The 16,021-nt window shown below is 48.2% G+C and overlaps 1 protein-coding gene across 3 annotated transcripts in view; it reads right to left on the bottom strand.

Moving 5' to 3' along the window:
* Window positions 1–11,770: 11,770 nt before the first annotated feature.
* Window positions 11,771–16,021, bottom strand: part of SLC6A1 (solute carrier family 6 member 1) — a 43,664-nt gene continuing 39,413 nt past the window's right edge. For all 3 annotated transcript variants that reach the window (XM_059390335.1, XM_059390334.1, XM_059390336.1), the window contains one exon: window positions 11,771–14,161. In XM_059390335.1, coding sequence (XP_059246318.1) covers window positions 14,057–14,161 — 105 coding nt within the window. In that variant the 3' untranslated portion in view covers window positions 11,771–14,056. The remainder of the gene's footprint in view (window positions 14,162–16,021) is intronic.

Here is a 16,021-nt window from a genome sequence, read left to right as displayed (position 1 = left end):
ACTCCTCTAATATTCATCATCTTTTTTAAAAATTGCAGCTTAGCACTATATATCTATGTTTCCACATTCACATATCCGCACTGGGAAGCAGAACAAGATGAGGCCCGGAGGGCCTGGGTCTGAACCCTCCCCCTCTCCTTACTAGGGGAGCTGTGTGAACTTGGGCAAGTTACTAACCTCTGCGCCTGTGTTTGCGTCCGCTAAGAGACCTCATGAAAATGAACCCACATGGGATATTGGGACGGATCACTGAGTTAACTGGTTTAAATGTAATGCTTTAATAACAGCTAACATTTACTGAGTGTGAGCCACGTGCCAGGCACTGTTCTTACACTGGATCCATGTTTACTAATTTTATTCTCTGTGAGACAGGTCTCACTAATTATCCTTACAGCTGGGGAAACTGAGGTCCAGAGAGGTGAATTAAGTTTGCCCTTAGCCACACAGCTCAGGAGTGGCAGAGGTAGGATTCACATTCACACAGGCTGAGCCCCACAGTCTGTGCTCTTCCTGATGCACCCCCAGGGGCAGTAGTTACAGTCAATAGAAGTTACTGCAATGATTGTAGCCATCCCCACCCACTGCCTGGTGGGCCTCCAGCTCGGCTGACAGGCCTCTGGGAAGTTGGCTCAAGAGAAGTCACAACCCCACACTGTCTCCTTCCTCCCCTTCATTATGTCAGAACAGATGCTGAAAAACCAGGCTGGCTCAGCAAGCCAGAGGAGTAAGCAAGCCTGGAGACCCAGAGCCCTTCATGGGCCAAGTCCAAAGCCCTGTTCCAGCATGGCTTGCACCCGCCTGGTCCCCACCTCCACCACCACCAGTCAGAAAGTTGCCAATAATCCCATCTCTGGGGATGGGCTCTCTCAGGGAGTCCTGGCTTCTGAGATCAGCCACCTTGCCTCACCTCGGTGAGAAGATCCCAGTGCTGCTAAGGGGATCAGGAGAGAACTGCTGGGACAGGAGGGGGGCTCCCTCCCCACACAATCCTGCTCCCTCTGGCACCCACCCCTGCCTACTCTGCCTTCCTGGCCAACTGTACTTTCATCAGAAAGGGATTTTGAGGGCCGCCTGGATCCTCACTTTAATTAAAAGGAAATGTCCTCCTGGAGTTGTTGGGCTGATTTTCCTTTTCTTCCTTGGAACATTTGCTCAGCCTCTGAGCCGGAGCCTGGTGTCTGGTTAATTGAAAGTTACAGATGAGCAAGGACATGGCCCTCTTGGGAGGGAAGGAAGAAAGACACAAGCTGGTGCTGGCTTTCCACATTTCCCGTGGGAAGGAGCAGCCGTGGCCCAGGCTGGTGGGCAGGAGGCAGGCAGGGGTTTGGGGTACCCCCTTTTCCATCAGAGCCTTCCCTTCCCACCCCAAAGCCACTGCTGATCATAAGCAAACTCCAGATGCTAAAGACATCCAACTTCTAAACAACTCATGTGCTTACTTTCTCCGGAAAAATGACAAAACAGAGCAAAATAAAGAGCCCCGGTGTGCTCTTGTCCTTCTGGCAGCTTGAGATAATCACGGCTAACACCTGAGTGTGTGTAGCCTTCTGGAACTTTCTAACACTTTGCATACATGAATGATTTTATTGCCTCCCAACTTTGATCATTATATAAAGATGGATGTGTATTATAAACAGCTTAGGAAAAAGTTTTAAAAGCCCAGAAGTTTCAGCTGTCTACCTATAGTGTCATACTGAGACACCTTGAACAGAGAAATAGGGGATAGAAGGTGTGGGTCTGGGTATAGGCTCTGGAGCTGGACAGTTCTTGCCTTGGTAAGGAGCTTAATGTCCTATGCCTCACTGGTCCCATCTGTGGGATGGGAATACAATACAACAGTGGTTGTGTTAGGGGCTGATAGGAGGAGGAATGAGGTCATTATGTACCCAGTCTAGCCTGTTCAATAAATTCAGGCATTCTGCTGCACAGGTGTCAACCTTTGGGGATGTTTCCTTCCAAGTAGATGACAATACAGCACAGCACAATGTGAATGATATTATATACACATAATTTTGCATCTCATTTATTTTTAATCATAGCTGAATTTTGGACATTTTTTTAAAAAACGACTTCTACTTCTCTTTCCTAACATCATCTTCAATGGCTGAGTCATGTTTTGTGGGCTGGGGGTGCCATGGTTTATCCCACTAATGTTGCTCTTAAACTTCTAGGTGAATTCCTTTCTTTTCACTGCAATTCTGCCCCACATTTCTGGTATCTCCTAAGAGATTTCTAGAAGTGGTAGTGCTGTGTCAAAGGGAACAGATACTCTCACTATGTATCCTACTGTATATTATTGCCAAAATGTATCCAGAAAGATTTTAAAAAGTCAGTTTAGGTATTGGTCCAACATACATGAATGTGTTTCTTTTCCTTGCTGATACCACTGTCTATGATTCTTTAAAGTTTTATGGACTTAATGGATGAGGAAGATCGCTCTAGTTGCTTTAATTCCTGGGTGAAAAGAGGAGTATTTTGGGACTTGATGAAAATTTGGTAGTTGGGAAAACAAGTTTCTCATCTCTCTACATGTTTGGTTCTTTACTTATAAACTGAGGATAATAGTATCTATTTCGTAGGTTGTTGTGAAGACTAAGGGAACAAATACATATAAAGCTTTTAGATCTCTTCTCAATAAATGCCAAATAGCCCTCAGCGTGTACTATTATCTTTGTTGCTATTGTTGCCAAATTTCACAGGCCTGGTCTAGGGCCTGTATTCTGACAGCAAGAATGCTGTGTGATTTTATGTAGGTCTCCTGTCCTCTCTGGTCCTCAGTTTCTTAATCTGCCAGGTGGGGCTGAGAAAGTCTTGCCTGGTCTGGGAAGTCACTGGAAGAACCAAATATGGACTTGCCTCTCAGAGAGCTGGGCATATACAGGTTTACTGTCTCTCTTCTTGCTTCATGGGTTTCAGATTCCCAAGAGATTCGTTGGCAGCCCAGGAGGTCTTCCTGGAGGAAGGGCACCTAGACCAAGACCTGAAGGAAGAGATGGAGTTAGCCAGCTGAACAAGAGGATGAGGAAGCTCCAGGTAGGGCAAACAGCATGTGCAAAAGCCAAAGGTAGAAGAGCCTCAGGGGTTGGGGACCTCAGTGACCCCAGTGAGTGGGGGGGACAGTGAATGGGTAGAGAAGAGAAGGAGCCTTTTAGAGGTGACTTGTGAGGAAAGGCTTCTTGGATACCTCAGCCCACAGGAATCTACCCATCCCACCCCCATGGAGCTCTCCCTGCTCTGCCTTGCATGTAACATCTTTTCTGTTGAACTTCTGTTTGGCACCATTACTCCACTCTTGCCCTAAGAAAACTAGAATGTAAATTGCGCGGTGGTATAGGGACTTTCTAAGCTTTTTCTGTAGGCCTCTGGGTCCTGGGGGGATAAAGCAGGAATGATGATAGCATCTACTCCTACCACCCACCACCTACCCCCTATGCTGGTAGTGAGGATTCAATGAACTCTCATGTGTTAGGGGCTCATAACACTGCCGGCCACAGAGTAGGTGTGCAATGAATTGTAGTTATTATTGTTACAAGAATATTGTGTGAAGGGTGGTTAGAGACTTCGAGGGAGGGACCTGGGAAAGGAAGTGGTATATGGGAGTGATCTCTGGGGAATGTGGCTTAGCAAATAATAACATTTAGTAGTAGCTCATTCTTGGGCACGCGCTGTGTGTTGAATGCTGACCTTCAGAGAAAGTACCTTGTCTCTTTCTCACAGCTTCTCTACAAGGTGGTCCAAATGAAGCATGGGAGAGGGAGAGACTTATTTTCAAGTCACAAAGCAGTGGGTGGCATAGCCAGGATTTGAACCCAGAAGGGTCTGGCATAGTGCTACCCAGAAGAGTTCCAAGAATGAAAGGAGGGACTTTGGGGCAAATATATGGGTGTAGAGGGGGGATCTGAGAGGAAAGATGTTTCTGGCTAGGTAAAAGGTCCTAGTAGGGGGCCAGTAGGAAAAAGCATTCACTTGTTCATCCATTCTCTTATTTTTTGGTATTGGTTGGTATATATACAACTACAGGTTACAGAAAATAATAGAGGCTCAAACAGCATAATTAATTATCTTGCATAACTAGAACTCAAGAGGCAGATTTGATTCAATAGCTTAATGATGTCATTAAGCACAAGTGTCCTTTGCTTTTTGTCTTCCTACCTCATGATCACAAGATGGCTGCCACATCTCCAAACATCACACTCCTTGCACCTGTATTCAAAGCAGGAAGGAGAAGAGTGCTCTGTCATCTTTTCCTCAGGAGAAACATCCCTCCCAGAAACTCCTTTTCCCTCCTTCTCCCAGATACTTTCTCACTTCCCACTGAACACAACTGTGTCACAAGCAACCCTGTAGCTAGGAGAGACTGGGAAGTGAGCTTCTGGCAAAGGAGGGTCGGTTTACCATGATTGGTTTACACCAGGGGTCCTCAGCTGTGGTTGCCCTTCAGTGTAATCTGAAGAGCTTTCAGAAAATCCTGATGCCTAAATCCCCAACTAAACCAACCTGAATCTTTGGACTCGAGGCATGGACTGGGTATTAAAATCTCCCTCAGATGATTCAGATGTACAGCCAGAGTTGAGAACTACCAGACTAGGCCAGGAGTGATCTGTCCTCAGTGACAGAGTCCATTGCTGCCCAAATACATTGGGTCCCCTCAGCATGGAAGGAGGGAAGAATGATTAGAGCTGGGCAGTCCTTACCGTGAGCCCCACACTTCCTCTGGTTAACCAAGATCCCCTGAGCACCTACTCTGCCCCACCCTGCCCTCAGGAGATCCCAGCCTGGACAGGAGGAGGCAAGCTGGTCAACAACAGAGAACAAGGTGGGTTCTGAATGCAGCAGAGAAGTAACTGCAGAGGAGAGGCCAGCTTTTAGCCTTGGGGGCATGGCCCTGGGAAGCATTATAAGGGGCCCAGTGCTCTACCCCTGAACCTCCCAACTGTGTTTTAGGCAAATTGCACCCACTCACCTTTCTCAGCATCTACTTTCAAGAGCAGAACAAAACAAAACAACAGCAAACCAAAAAAACAACAAAACAAAAACCCTCCATTTACCATAATTGCTCCCCCACCCCCCCAGGACTCCAGCAATCACTGCCCTGGAGAATGGAATCACCTAATTGATTTAGACCAACCAAGATTTACCTTCTGGAGCTGGGCAGAGCCCCACCTCTCCTGTAGACCTAGGGTGCCTGATGCCTGAACAAGATCAGGGTTTCTTCCCGCGGGAGAAGTGGGGGAGCGGCTGTTGCTTTCCCCAGCCTGCTGTGTCTTTCACAGTCTCCAGAGACCACCTTGGCAGACAGGAAAATGGACTGTGCAGGCACGGAGCTTTACCCAAGGGAGGCAGCATCCTGTGTGGCAGCTAGCCGGGAGCCTCCAGTTGGCTGCCTTGCCTCCTTGGCTCCTCATCATTTTCCCCGTGGGTCTTGGCAGACCCTGGGAGCTCAAGAAGCGGAGGATAAATCTACTTTTTGTACCAGAGTATGGGAGGAGCAGGAAGCCTGGCCCAGCTAACGTGGAGCTAGGGCCGCCCCAGAGACCTCCCACCCCCAGGCTCTGCCCTTGGGATGCTGGTGTCAACTCCAAAGAAGCAGGACTGAGTTAGGAGGCCTGATCCCTGAGTTCAGAACCATGTCTGGTACTTACAAGGGCTCAATAAATATCCTTACATTATTTTTTTTAAGATGTTATTTATTTATTTATTTGTTTGACAGAGATTACAAGTGGGCGGAGAGGCAGGCAGAGAGAGGAGGAAGCACACTCCCCATGGAGCTCGATCCCAGGACCCTGGGATCATGACCTGAGCCGAAGTCAGAGGATTAACCTGCTGAGCCACTCAGGCGCCCCCTTACATTATTTTTAAAAAGGTTTGATCCCAGCCTTTGGGCAAATTGCTGCTCCCCACAGGCTTCAGATTCCTCATCTACAAAAATGAAAAAATAAAGAAAAAGGAAAAAAATTGATATAATAATATCTGCACACCCTCCTTCCATGGGTTCCTGACCCCAGAACGGCAAACATCATCTGCCACCCCTTCCGTCCTTCTCCTTCTTCTGATCGGGACTGGAGAGAAAGAATGCCTCTAGAGCTCTGGGCTTTCGAGTGTCACCCCCACCAACAGCATCTGGGAATTTGTCAGATAAGCAGATGACCAGGACCCACCACAGAGCCCAGGAATTGGAAGATTGCCAGGCTAAATTTGAGGTACACGGATGCTTCCAGGGGAAGCCGTTGCTGCTGATTCACGGACCACGTCAAGACCCAGGAGAACCAGGAGAACCACGTGAACCACGTAACCCTACAGTGTGTTACAATCACTTGCTTTGAAAACCTGAACCACCCCCATCCCCACCCCGCCCTGCCCCGGCCCCACCGCCCCGCCTGAAGATTCTGAGCTAACTGATGCGGAGGAGCCTGGGCCAGGATATTTCAAAAGCTCCCCCATGTGAGGGCACCAGGTGGCTCAGTCAGTTAAGCAACTGTCTTCAGCTCAGATCCTGATCCTGGAGTCTGGGGACTCTCTGCTCGGCAGGGAGTCTGCTTCTCCCTCTGACCCTCCCTGCTCTCATGCTCTCTCTGGCTCTCTTAAATAAATAAATAAAATCTTTAAAAAGACAAAAAAGCTCCCATGAGGTTCCAACATGAAGCCAGGTTTGGGAACTGTTGTTATAAATGTTCTGTCACTTACTTGTTTACTTACATGTAAGCATTCATCCATGTGAGGTTTCATTTGTGTTTATGTGGTATTTGTTGATTTGTTCTTGTGGGGAGTACAGTTTAACCTCCCCTCTGGTATTCTCACTGATTTGTACCCACTTCAGTCAACACATAGTTAGTGGGCCTCTGTAATGTGACAGGCAGGCACTTGGTGTGGGGGGAATGATGGTGAGCAAGACAGCCCCTGTACTCGTGAGACTGACAGTCTAGCTGTAGAAGGAGTGAGCTGATGGCAACACCGGCATCTCTCTGCACAGCCCATGGGGCCAGACACCGCCGGAGTGCAGAGAGGGCCCTGGCTCAGGGATGGGCGCTGGAGGGAGAGGGTGCTCCAGAAGGCTCTTGACATATGAGTAGGAGTTTACAAGGGGAGTGGGGACAGGTGACAGCCAAACCAGACATGCCAACAGCTAGGTGAGTGTGCAGAGAACAAGGGGTAGCTGGTTGTGGTAGGGAGGAGACCAGGTCAGACAGGGTCTTGCAGAATACAGCAAGGAGTTCGAACATGATGTTCAGGGCCGTGGGAGGATGCTGGAGTGTTTTCCGCAGGAGTCTCACCTCCTGACTTAAGCTTTAGAAAGAGCTCTCTGACTGTGGGTAGAGAATGGGTTGGAGGCAGAAGACAGAGACCAGCCAGCAGGTCATGGGTGGTCTGCACTGGGTGGGGGCAAGAGAGACTGGAGTTGAGATATATTGAGGGGTCCCCCCCCCCAGGTAAATGTCCCACATCGAGGGCTTGTGGGGACCTGGAGCAGAGAGCTGGCTAGGGATGGGTGCTGGGAGCTGGCCAAGGCTGAGAGGATACCGTTGTGAACGCCCCAGTTGGCCTCAAGCCCCAGATGGAACCAGCTGCAGGTCCCAGGACCAATAGGAGTCTGCTTGAGGGTCAGCATCCTCGTTTCAGATAAGTCGAAGGAGGCCATTGTTTTGTTGCAAAGCCTCAGCCTAAAAATGTTCTAAGGGCAAGGGCAAATTTTTTAAATTCATGTTTTGATGGGCAAGGACTTGGCCACATGCCCTCAGGGAAATGCTGCTCTTGGAAGGGGTTGAGGCAAGGGAGAGGAAGGGGCACAAAGGCATATCTTCATGTATCCCACCCTTCATGTATCCCAGTCTCACGGCCCTTCTTCCACCAGATCAGCTCAGAAACCATCTGTTGCTAGAAGAACCACAGAATGGACCCCTGCTGGCTGTCAGCCACCTCTCATGTTCCTCTCATCTCTGTCAAGGTAGGACCTGCTGCTTGCATGAGCCCAGGGATGGGGAGCTCACTCCCTACCATGGCAGCTGGTTGTGTTATAGGATAGTCCTGAATGTGAGAATGTGCTTCTTTCGGTTGAGCTGGAGTATATATCCTGTGGACCCTCTCTCACTTCTAATACACACACCTTTGGCCTCTCTGGGGTCAAGGAACACTCTGCACCTTCTGTCTTATTTACTTATTCATTTATACATCCAATAGACTTTTTTCCCCAAGGAAGTCACTTCATTTTCCTACACATTTTTTCATCCATCAAATGGGAGTAATCAGACCTACCTTAACAAGTTTTCTGGGTGCTAATGAGACAGGGAAGGCAAAGCTGTTAGTGAGTGTGTATTGCAAAATGTTGGATTTCAGCCATAGGAAACCAAAAGCAGTCTTTTGAGCATGGGTCTGTGGCAAACATTGTACCAGGACCGGGGATGCAAAGGCAAATGAGACACAGTCTATTTCCCTCGGGCCAGTGGGGGAGACAAGTGAGCAAGCAGGGAGAGGAGCGCCTGCCAGGGAGCATGGCGGGGGCACCCAGCACCCTGGGCACTGCTGCCCCTGAGAGGTTGCAAGAGGGACTTCTCACTTGAGACCTGAAGGAGTTGCTTTCCAGAAGGAGGGGGCAGTTACAGGATGGATGTGTGCAGGTGAGGAGTGACCCTGTTCCAAACCGAAGCCTGGGTATCCATGGCCGGGCCCCCTGAAGCCCTGCAGGGACCCCTGGATGGCTTTCATCGAATGCAGGTGACACCCAGCCTCCTTCTCGGTCATGTGTTTAAATAATTTCAGACTTAGAAGTTGCAAGACTCGTGTGAAGGATTTCTATATCCCCTTCACCCAGATCCCTCAAGGGTTATTTCTCCATGTTGTCCTGCTTCATCACTCAAATTTTTCTCACCCTAGCACACATACACACACATGCACACATGTGTCTGTCATTATGATTATCTCAATCATTTGAGAATAAATTGTAGACCTGATCCACTTAGCCCAGAATACCGTAGCGTGCGTTTCCTGAAAACAAGGTCATTCTCTTACATAACCACAGTGTGTTGCTCAAAATCAGGAAATTAACACTGATACAACACAATTATCTCATCTACATAGCTTATTCAAATTTTACCTATTGTCCCACCAATGCCCTTTGTAGCAAAAGAAAAAAAATTTTTTTCTTTTTCTGGCCCAGGATCTAACTCAGAACCATGTGTTACATTCAGTTGTCACTTCTTAATCTGAAAAATCCTCCCATCCATGTTGTTGAAGACCTTGACATTTTTCAAAAGCAGAGGCTAGTTGTTTTGTAAAACGACCCTCAATCTGGGTTCCTGGATTGTTCTGAACAGTGTTTCTTGATGCGATTAGCAGTCAGTTTTCTCAGAAAACTGGGGCTGCTTTTTAGAAGGCAATTTCTGGGTCCCAGCCCAGGCTTCCTGCATCAGAATGTTTGAAATGGGCCTGGGTATCAGCTTTTGATCTGGCAGCCTTCCTGATTCCCCTGTACATGGCAGGCTTACAGCTTTCTTCTTCTGAAGGTGCAGTTAGCACCCTCTGTGCTTGGGGCCTCCGGGCGGGTGCGAGGAGGCACATTCCTTGTCGACTCCACTGGGCATCTGTACAGGGGAGCTCCCTGCATGCTCGGGGCCAGCCCAGGCCCTTTCACCCACGGAGCAGGCACAAGGGGTGGGGCTAATCCGTGAAGCTCCATCAGAAAAGAGTCAAGAGCCCCTGAAGTTCATGCCATGGATTTTTCCTAACTACCTTCTGGCCTTAACTCTGCCTGCTCTCAGACCTTTGCCCGGTGTCCTGTGTGGGTGTTAGGTCCCATGATTTGTAGCTGTATGGCCTTGGGGAAGTTGCTGTCCCTGTCTGAGCCTCAGGATACTCATCTCTTAGAGGAAAGAATAATCTGTGATTGTTGGCAAGATGGCCATGGGAAGACAACAGCATCTCTTGAGAGGGTGTTGGGCAAATAAAACATTTTTAGGAAATGTGGCTACACTTTTCTTGTCCTTATACTTTTGTATTTTGCGGAACTGCAGTGGAGAGTACAGTTACCGTGACCTCCGGCTGCAGCACCTTTGATCAAGTCTGCACTCCCCCTGGCAAGCCACAGTCAGGGACCAAGCCTGGTGGACGTGCAGGGGCAGGGACAATTCTTTAGCGTGGGATTCCTCTAATGACAGCCGCTGGCCTGGGGTTCTTCCTGGGCCTGGCCAGAACTGTCTTGTAGCCCCGTGGCCTGAGGCTCTCCCCACCCTCCGTTTCTCTCCCTCCTTGCACAGGTGCTCAACCGCCACCGTGGCCTGAGTGCCTGCTCCTGCCCTGTTCCCATGTCCTTCAGAGATATTTACCCCAGTAAATCTCTTGTACTTCTGACTCTGTCTTGTTGTCTGCTTCTTTTTGGACCTGAACAGACTCAAACCTCAAGGAAAACACCAACAAATCCTCTTGAAAACATCAGATGAAAGAAATCTCCAGTGATCATGTCACTGGAGCCCCTGATTTCTTCTTAGATGGTGTTCCGATATTATTAGATATTATTAGAATTCCCTGTCGTGCCTGGGCTGCTCACCCATGTCCCCATTAGCCTTTTTTTAATACAAGAAGACTTTCCTCCAAGAGTAAAATATGCACAGTCTTTAATTATATGTGCATCATAATGAGATGGGCTTGTCAGTAAACTGTCCTCCTCCAGATTGGCAAACCCATGTGGCTCGGTGATTTAAAAAAAAAAATAAAAAATACAGTTTATTATGTGGTTCCCATTTTAAAAAGTAATGTCTGTGTCTGTGGCACAGACAGGAGGTGCCGGATATGGGAGTGAAGGCACATGTGTACAACATGAAAATGGGAAAGGGACCCAAGGGGGCACCAATAGGAGGATCCCCTACACTTCATGGAGTGTCCTAAGGTTCAATGAGAAAGTGCTCCAAGGGCGCAGGACCTCATAAGCATTCATTACCACTGTCCGCTACCCATCAGGGGGTGGCGTCTGAAGAGGTCCTGCAACAGCTCAGCCAGCTTGAGGTGTGACCCCGGGAAGCTCTTTCGAAGATCACTCACGAAAGGGATGGTTTGTGAGGATGGATACAAAAAGGAATATCCCATTGGCACTCTAGACTCGCCAAAACCAGTCGTGATCACCCTGCACACATTTTATTGTTCATCTTTATACTGCACAAATGCCACTAGGAGAGCATTTAATTCATGTGTGAATTAAAACTTATACGTGCATGTGCATATTTCAAAACTTATACGTGCATGTGCATTCTGTTCTTTCCAGAACAGGAGAGACCTGCCCAAAACTAGGTTGTTTTGATTTCCCTTCTTTAGATGTGCACATGCCGCCCATACTCACTTCTTCCACTTCCTGATGCTTGGGGAAAGTATGGGGTCCCATATCCTTCCCTTCCCTTCTAGGCCATCATTTTCAGTGTGAGTGGTTGGCTTGAATGGGGAAGTAACTGGAGTAAGAAAGCACGTGACGGGGGTCCTTGGGTGCTGAGCGTCGTCTCTTAGTGTACCGCTGCCTTTTTCTGCATTGGAGGCAGATACTGGTTGGAGCAGGGTGTGACCTCTCAGGGCCCTGCTTCCCAGTGAAAACACCTCCCTTAGGGAGCTCAGAGTCATTTGGTAATCACTCATTCCAGGACTTTGGGGAAACCCAGCTGTATCTTGCTGGATTTTTGAGCCCCAATCTCTCTCTCTCTGTTGGGGAAGAAATAGTGCTGTGTGTATACGTCGTTGTTGCAATGAAAGAAGCTATTTTGCCCCCAACCCAAAGAACTGAAGGTCTGACATCGTGTATCATAGAACCTTTATTATTTTTCCTCTAAATTCTTAGAAACGTACATAACGCTCGTGCTCTAGTTATGACACCATTTATAGACATTTAAAATGCATCTTCATTTATAAATATTTTACATTTGGTCCATAGAACAGATAATTTTTCTAAATAATACTGTAATTTTTTTTAAAACAGGCTCTGTATATAGTTTGAATAAGTATATATTACATATATTTTTTTATATAGAGATAGATTTACTTGGTGTTCTGAGAATAAATCCTTATTGCAAAAAAAGCATATATGATAATACAATATCTTTCCCCCAGGGCAAATACTAAAAAAAGGTACACGTATTCACAGTTCTCACTGGAATTGTACGACACGTAATATTGTGCTATATTAAGTAGGTTTGGATGGAAATCGGTTAGGGGATTTCTTGCCAAACATCTCCGTTAGATTTGCATACAAACATTAAGTACACTGCATTTGTCTTAGAAAGACTTGGTCTTAGTTTCACACAGAAGAGAACAAAGAGAAAGTCAGAAGTCTTCCTGCCCTTATTCTAAAGGAGTTCACACAGGATTGGGGGGGAGGGGCGGGACCATGAGACACAGTGAAGGGTTCCTTTCATTCTAAACCCTATAATTTAACAACACATATGCATTTTGATCATGGATTCACCAGTTGGCATTTGGGATGCCTTAGCAATGAGACTATTTTACAGATGACCTCAGGAAAAGGGCTGAGATTTCCTACACGATATCAAATAAGACCCTATATACCACGCGTGAGGATGAACGTTTATGTGTGTGCCTTTATATGTGTACACGTACAGTATGTTTTTCTACAAGAATGTGCTTACTATTCTGAGGGTAATACCTTATTGCAAGAACGGGTATGCTGGTCACTGTCGGATGAGAATGACAAGAGATTAAAAAACCCACAGTCACAGTTATTTACCATAATTATTTAAGGATTAGTTGTAAAACACAGTTTGTGAGCTAACTAGCTAAGGAGCTACGGGGCACAACATACGATTTGCTACATGGGAACCCATCTTCCTGGCAAAGGAGAAACGCTGAGTCACTGGAGCTTGCCAGAAACTGTCTTTGCCTGATTTGCCACCTGCCACCGCCGCCATCGCCGCCATCGCCACGGAGCCCAGTTCCAGAAACAAATACTACTTCTCGATGAAGCAGTTTAATCTTGGAAGCACTTTGCGGGGAGGGGGCGTGGGGGGTGGTCTGGATGAACCCTAGCTCCTCAGTTAGTGGGCTGGGGAGATTTTAGTGGTAGTGAGGGGATTCCCGCTGAGGAATATGAAGGAAGAAGGCAGCATTTTTGACGGGGACGGCAGTGAGCACACAGCTGACGGGAAAGCTGGGAAGATAACCACATCCATTTGGACTCAAGGACAGACACACCTTCACCTTGATTTCCTCTGCACCTGATTTGTACTCCATAAAACGGGGCCGTCTAAGAGAAACTGGGGCTCCTGATTAGGGAATTTCCCCAGCGGGATCTTAGGCCCCCAGAATGGCAATAATAATAAAACAAAAATCAGTTGTGCTTGTGGCAGTTTTCCAAGGAGGGAGTGAGGGAGCTGGGCTGCCTGGAATGATCTGGAATGATCGCTGTTGGGCCAGGTGGATTTGGCCTGGCTAGGAGGGGGCAGGGAAGGACGCTCAGCAAATTGCTGGGGACACGGGGGCAGTTCCAGGGGAATACTGATGGAGGTCCTGGGGGGTTGTTTTGTCAAGCTGCCTCGGGAAGGATCAACCGAAAAAATGAAAGTCAGAGCTCCGCGGGCTCCCTGCACTTAAGAGGGAGCTCTCCCTGGAAATCCCCATTATACAAAATGCCCTTTTCATGTGTACAGAGCGGCGTTCCAACGGAACCGAACTCCGGCAAAGTCCGAGATAAGAGTCATGGGTTTCGGCAGTAAGAGAACAGTCAGGAACAGGACTAAAAGCCAGGAGTGTGTGGCCTCGCCGCATCGCACTCGCTGGCAAGATAAAAATGATCTACGGCTCAGTCACGAAGGCTGATTGCTTGATGCTTATGGGGCCCGGATTCAAAAGGTCACCAGCCTGCAGGTGCTGGAGCCATCAGGTAACTTTGCCCAGGGCGGGGCCCACCAGGGGTGTGACTGTCCCCCACCTCCCCTCTCTTTGCTTGGTGATGGTGTCTGGACTCGCCACTCGAGGTAGGTTGAGATAGACGGTATCTTCAGACATCAAGTGGTGGTCACGTTCAGCCGGGCTGGGGGGTGAGAGTGGCGGGTCGGCAAGCCGCCAGACACCCCTAGATGTAGGCCTCTTTGCTGGCTGAGCCACTGGCCTGGGGCTGCTCCGGACCATTCTCCGGGCGAACGATGTCTTCGCTGGGCTGGATCATGACCTGGATGCGCTGCAGGCACCAGGGAGAATTTGGGTGGGGAGGAGGAAGACTGGAGGCTCCATCCCCCCACCTCTTTCTAAGTCTATCCTGCCTGGTCTGCTTTCAAAATGCACCCAGACTCTGGCCTTGTCCCTACACCCTCCATACTCTCTGGCCCCCTCACGTCTCCTCACACATGCCAAACATGCACCTGCCTCAAGGCCTTTACACTTGCTGTGCCCTCTGTCTGAGACATCCTGCTTTTTAGATAATTACACAGCTTGATCCCGCTCAAGACCTCCTCAGGTCTTGGGTCAGTGTTACGGTTTCAGCAAGACCTCACTCAGCACTCCCTTCAACTCTATTTTTCTCCACAGTACTCATCCCCATCGAACATGTTTTTATTTTGTTAATTGTTGGCCGTCCTCTACTAGAATAGGAGGCTGGGAATTTTGCCTGTTTTTCTTATGACTGTGTCTGTAGCCCTGAGAATACTGTCTGGCACAGAGTAGGTGTTGAATACCTATTTCCTGAATGGATTACTTTCCCCCTACCTTCTCTCCACATATTCCCTGAAATCCTGTCCCCCCAAAGCATGTGCTGTCATCAGATGTGCCCACTCCTGGGCCTTTGAACAGGCTGTGCTCCCCTCCTCAAATGAGCCTCCTCTGCCTCTCTGCCCCTCCCAGACCTCACTGCCTTTTGCCACTCAGCAGAGGACTGTGGAAAATGAAAGCACTGGGTCTGGAGCTGGAAGAAGGGGCTACAAGCCTCTGCTCTCCTAATAACTTATGGCAAGGGGTGGGAAAGTGGCTTCTTGCTTGACCTTAGTTTCTGCATCCGCAAAAGGAGGAGGCTGGTCCGGGTGCTGCACATGGACCCCTACCTTCCTTAGGCCACAGACCATAGAGCTCCCTCTTCTGGCTCTGATTGGTCTGGAAGGCCCATCTTCATAGAAATAAGGTTGAGAGCCACAGATCCAAGGCCTCCCAGCTGTGGCCCTTCATATTCTGTTCATCCACTTCTCCCCAGTAAAATCTTCTCAGCTTACTCTTAATCTAGTGATGTCTCTTGAGTACCTGCAGCACTGCCTTGTGTCACTTGAGAATTCTACATAATTTAACAAATAGCTGGTGTGGACCTAGAATGGGCCACTAGGGCCCCTTCTAAGGACAGCATGCCTTACATTATATTACCTTGAGGGCAAGACCACATTGTGTCTCTATCAAACACACAAAAGGGGTCTAGAGTAAGCCCACAATACAAGAACCCCACCCTTCATCTGTTTCAAACCCTTGAGGCTCCTCATTAACTTCAAGATAAAATTAAGAATTCTTGTCCTAGGGGCGCCTGGGTGGCTCAGTGGGTTAAATCCTCGCCTTTGGCTCAGGTCATGATCTCAGGATCCTGGGATCGAGCCCTGCATCGGGTTCTCTGCTCAGTGGGGAGCCTGCTTCCCCCCTCTCTCTCTGCCTACTTGTGATCTCTGTCAAATAAATAAATAAAATCTTAAAAAAAAAAAAAAAAGAATTCTTGTCCTAGTTTTCAAAGCCCTTCATGAGCTGGCCTGACTTTCTTACATCCCCAACCTTCTCTCTTATCACCCCCTCTGCATCCCTCTCCACTCTACCTTCCAGCCACATTGATTTCCCTTCAGTTTACGGAAAGCTGTTTATACCCCTGGGCCTTTGCACATATTTCTCATCCCCTTCTAAGGAACATTCTTTCTGCTTCTACTTTTATCTCGGGCTCATCTGTAGGCTTCTTCTTAGCTATCCCCTCTTTTAAGAAGCCTTCCTTAACCCTCCTCAACCCAGGCAGGGCTAACTCATCTCCCTGGTTTATTCAAATAATGGTACTTCCAACATTCTGTTGTCAATGGATATTGAG

This window comes from Mustela nigripes, chromosome 2 (assembly GCF_022355385.1).
Source record: "Mustela nigripes isolate SB6536 chromosome 2, MUSNIG.SB6536, whole genome shotgun sequence".
Lineage (NCBI taxonomy): Eukaryota > Metazoa > Chordata > Mammalia > Carnivora > Mustelidae > Mustela > Mustela nigripes.
This window is presented reverse-complemented; position numbering and strand designations above follow the sequence as displayed.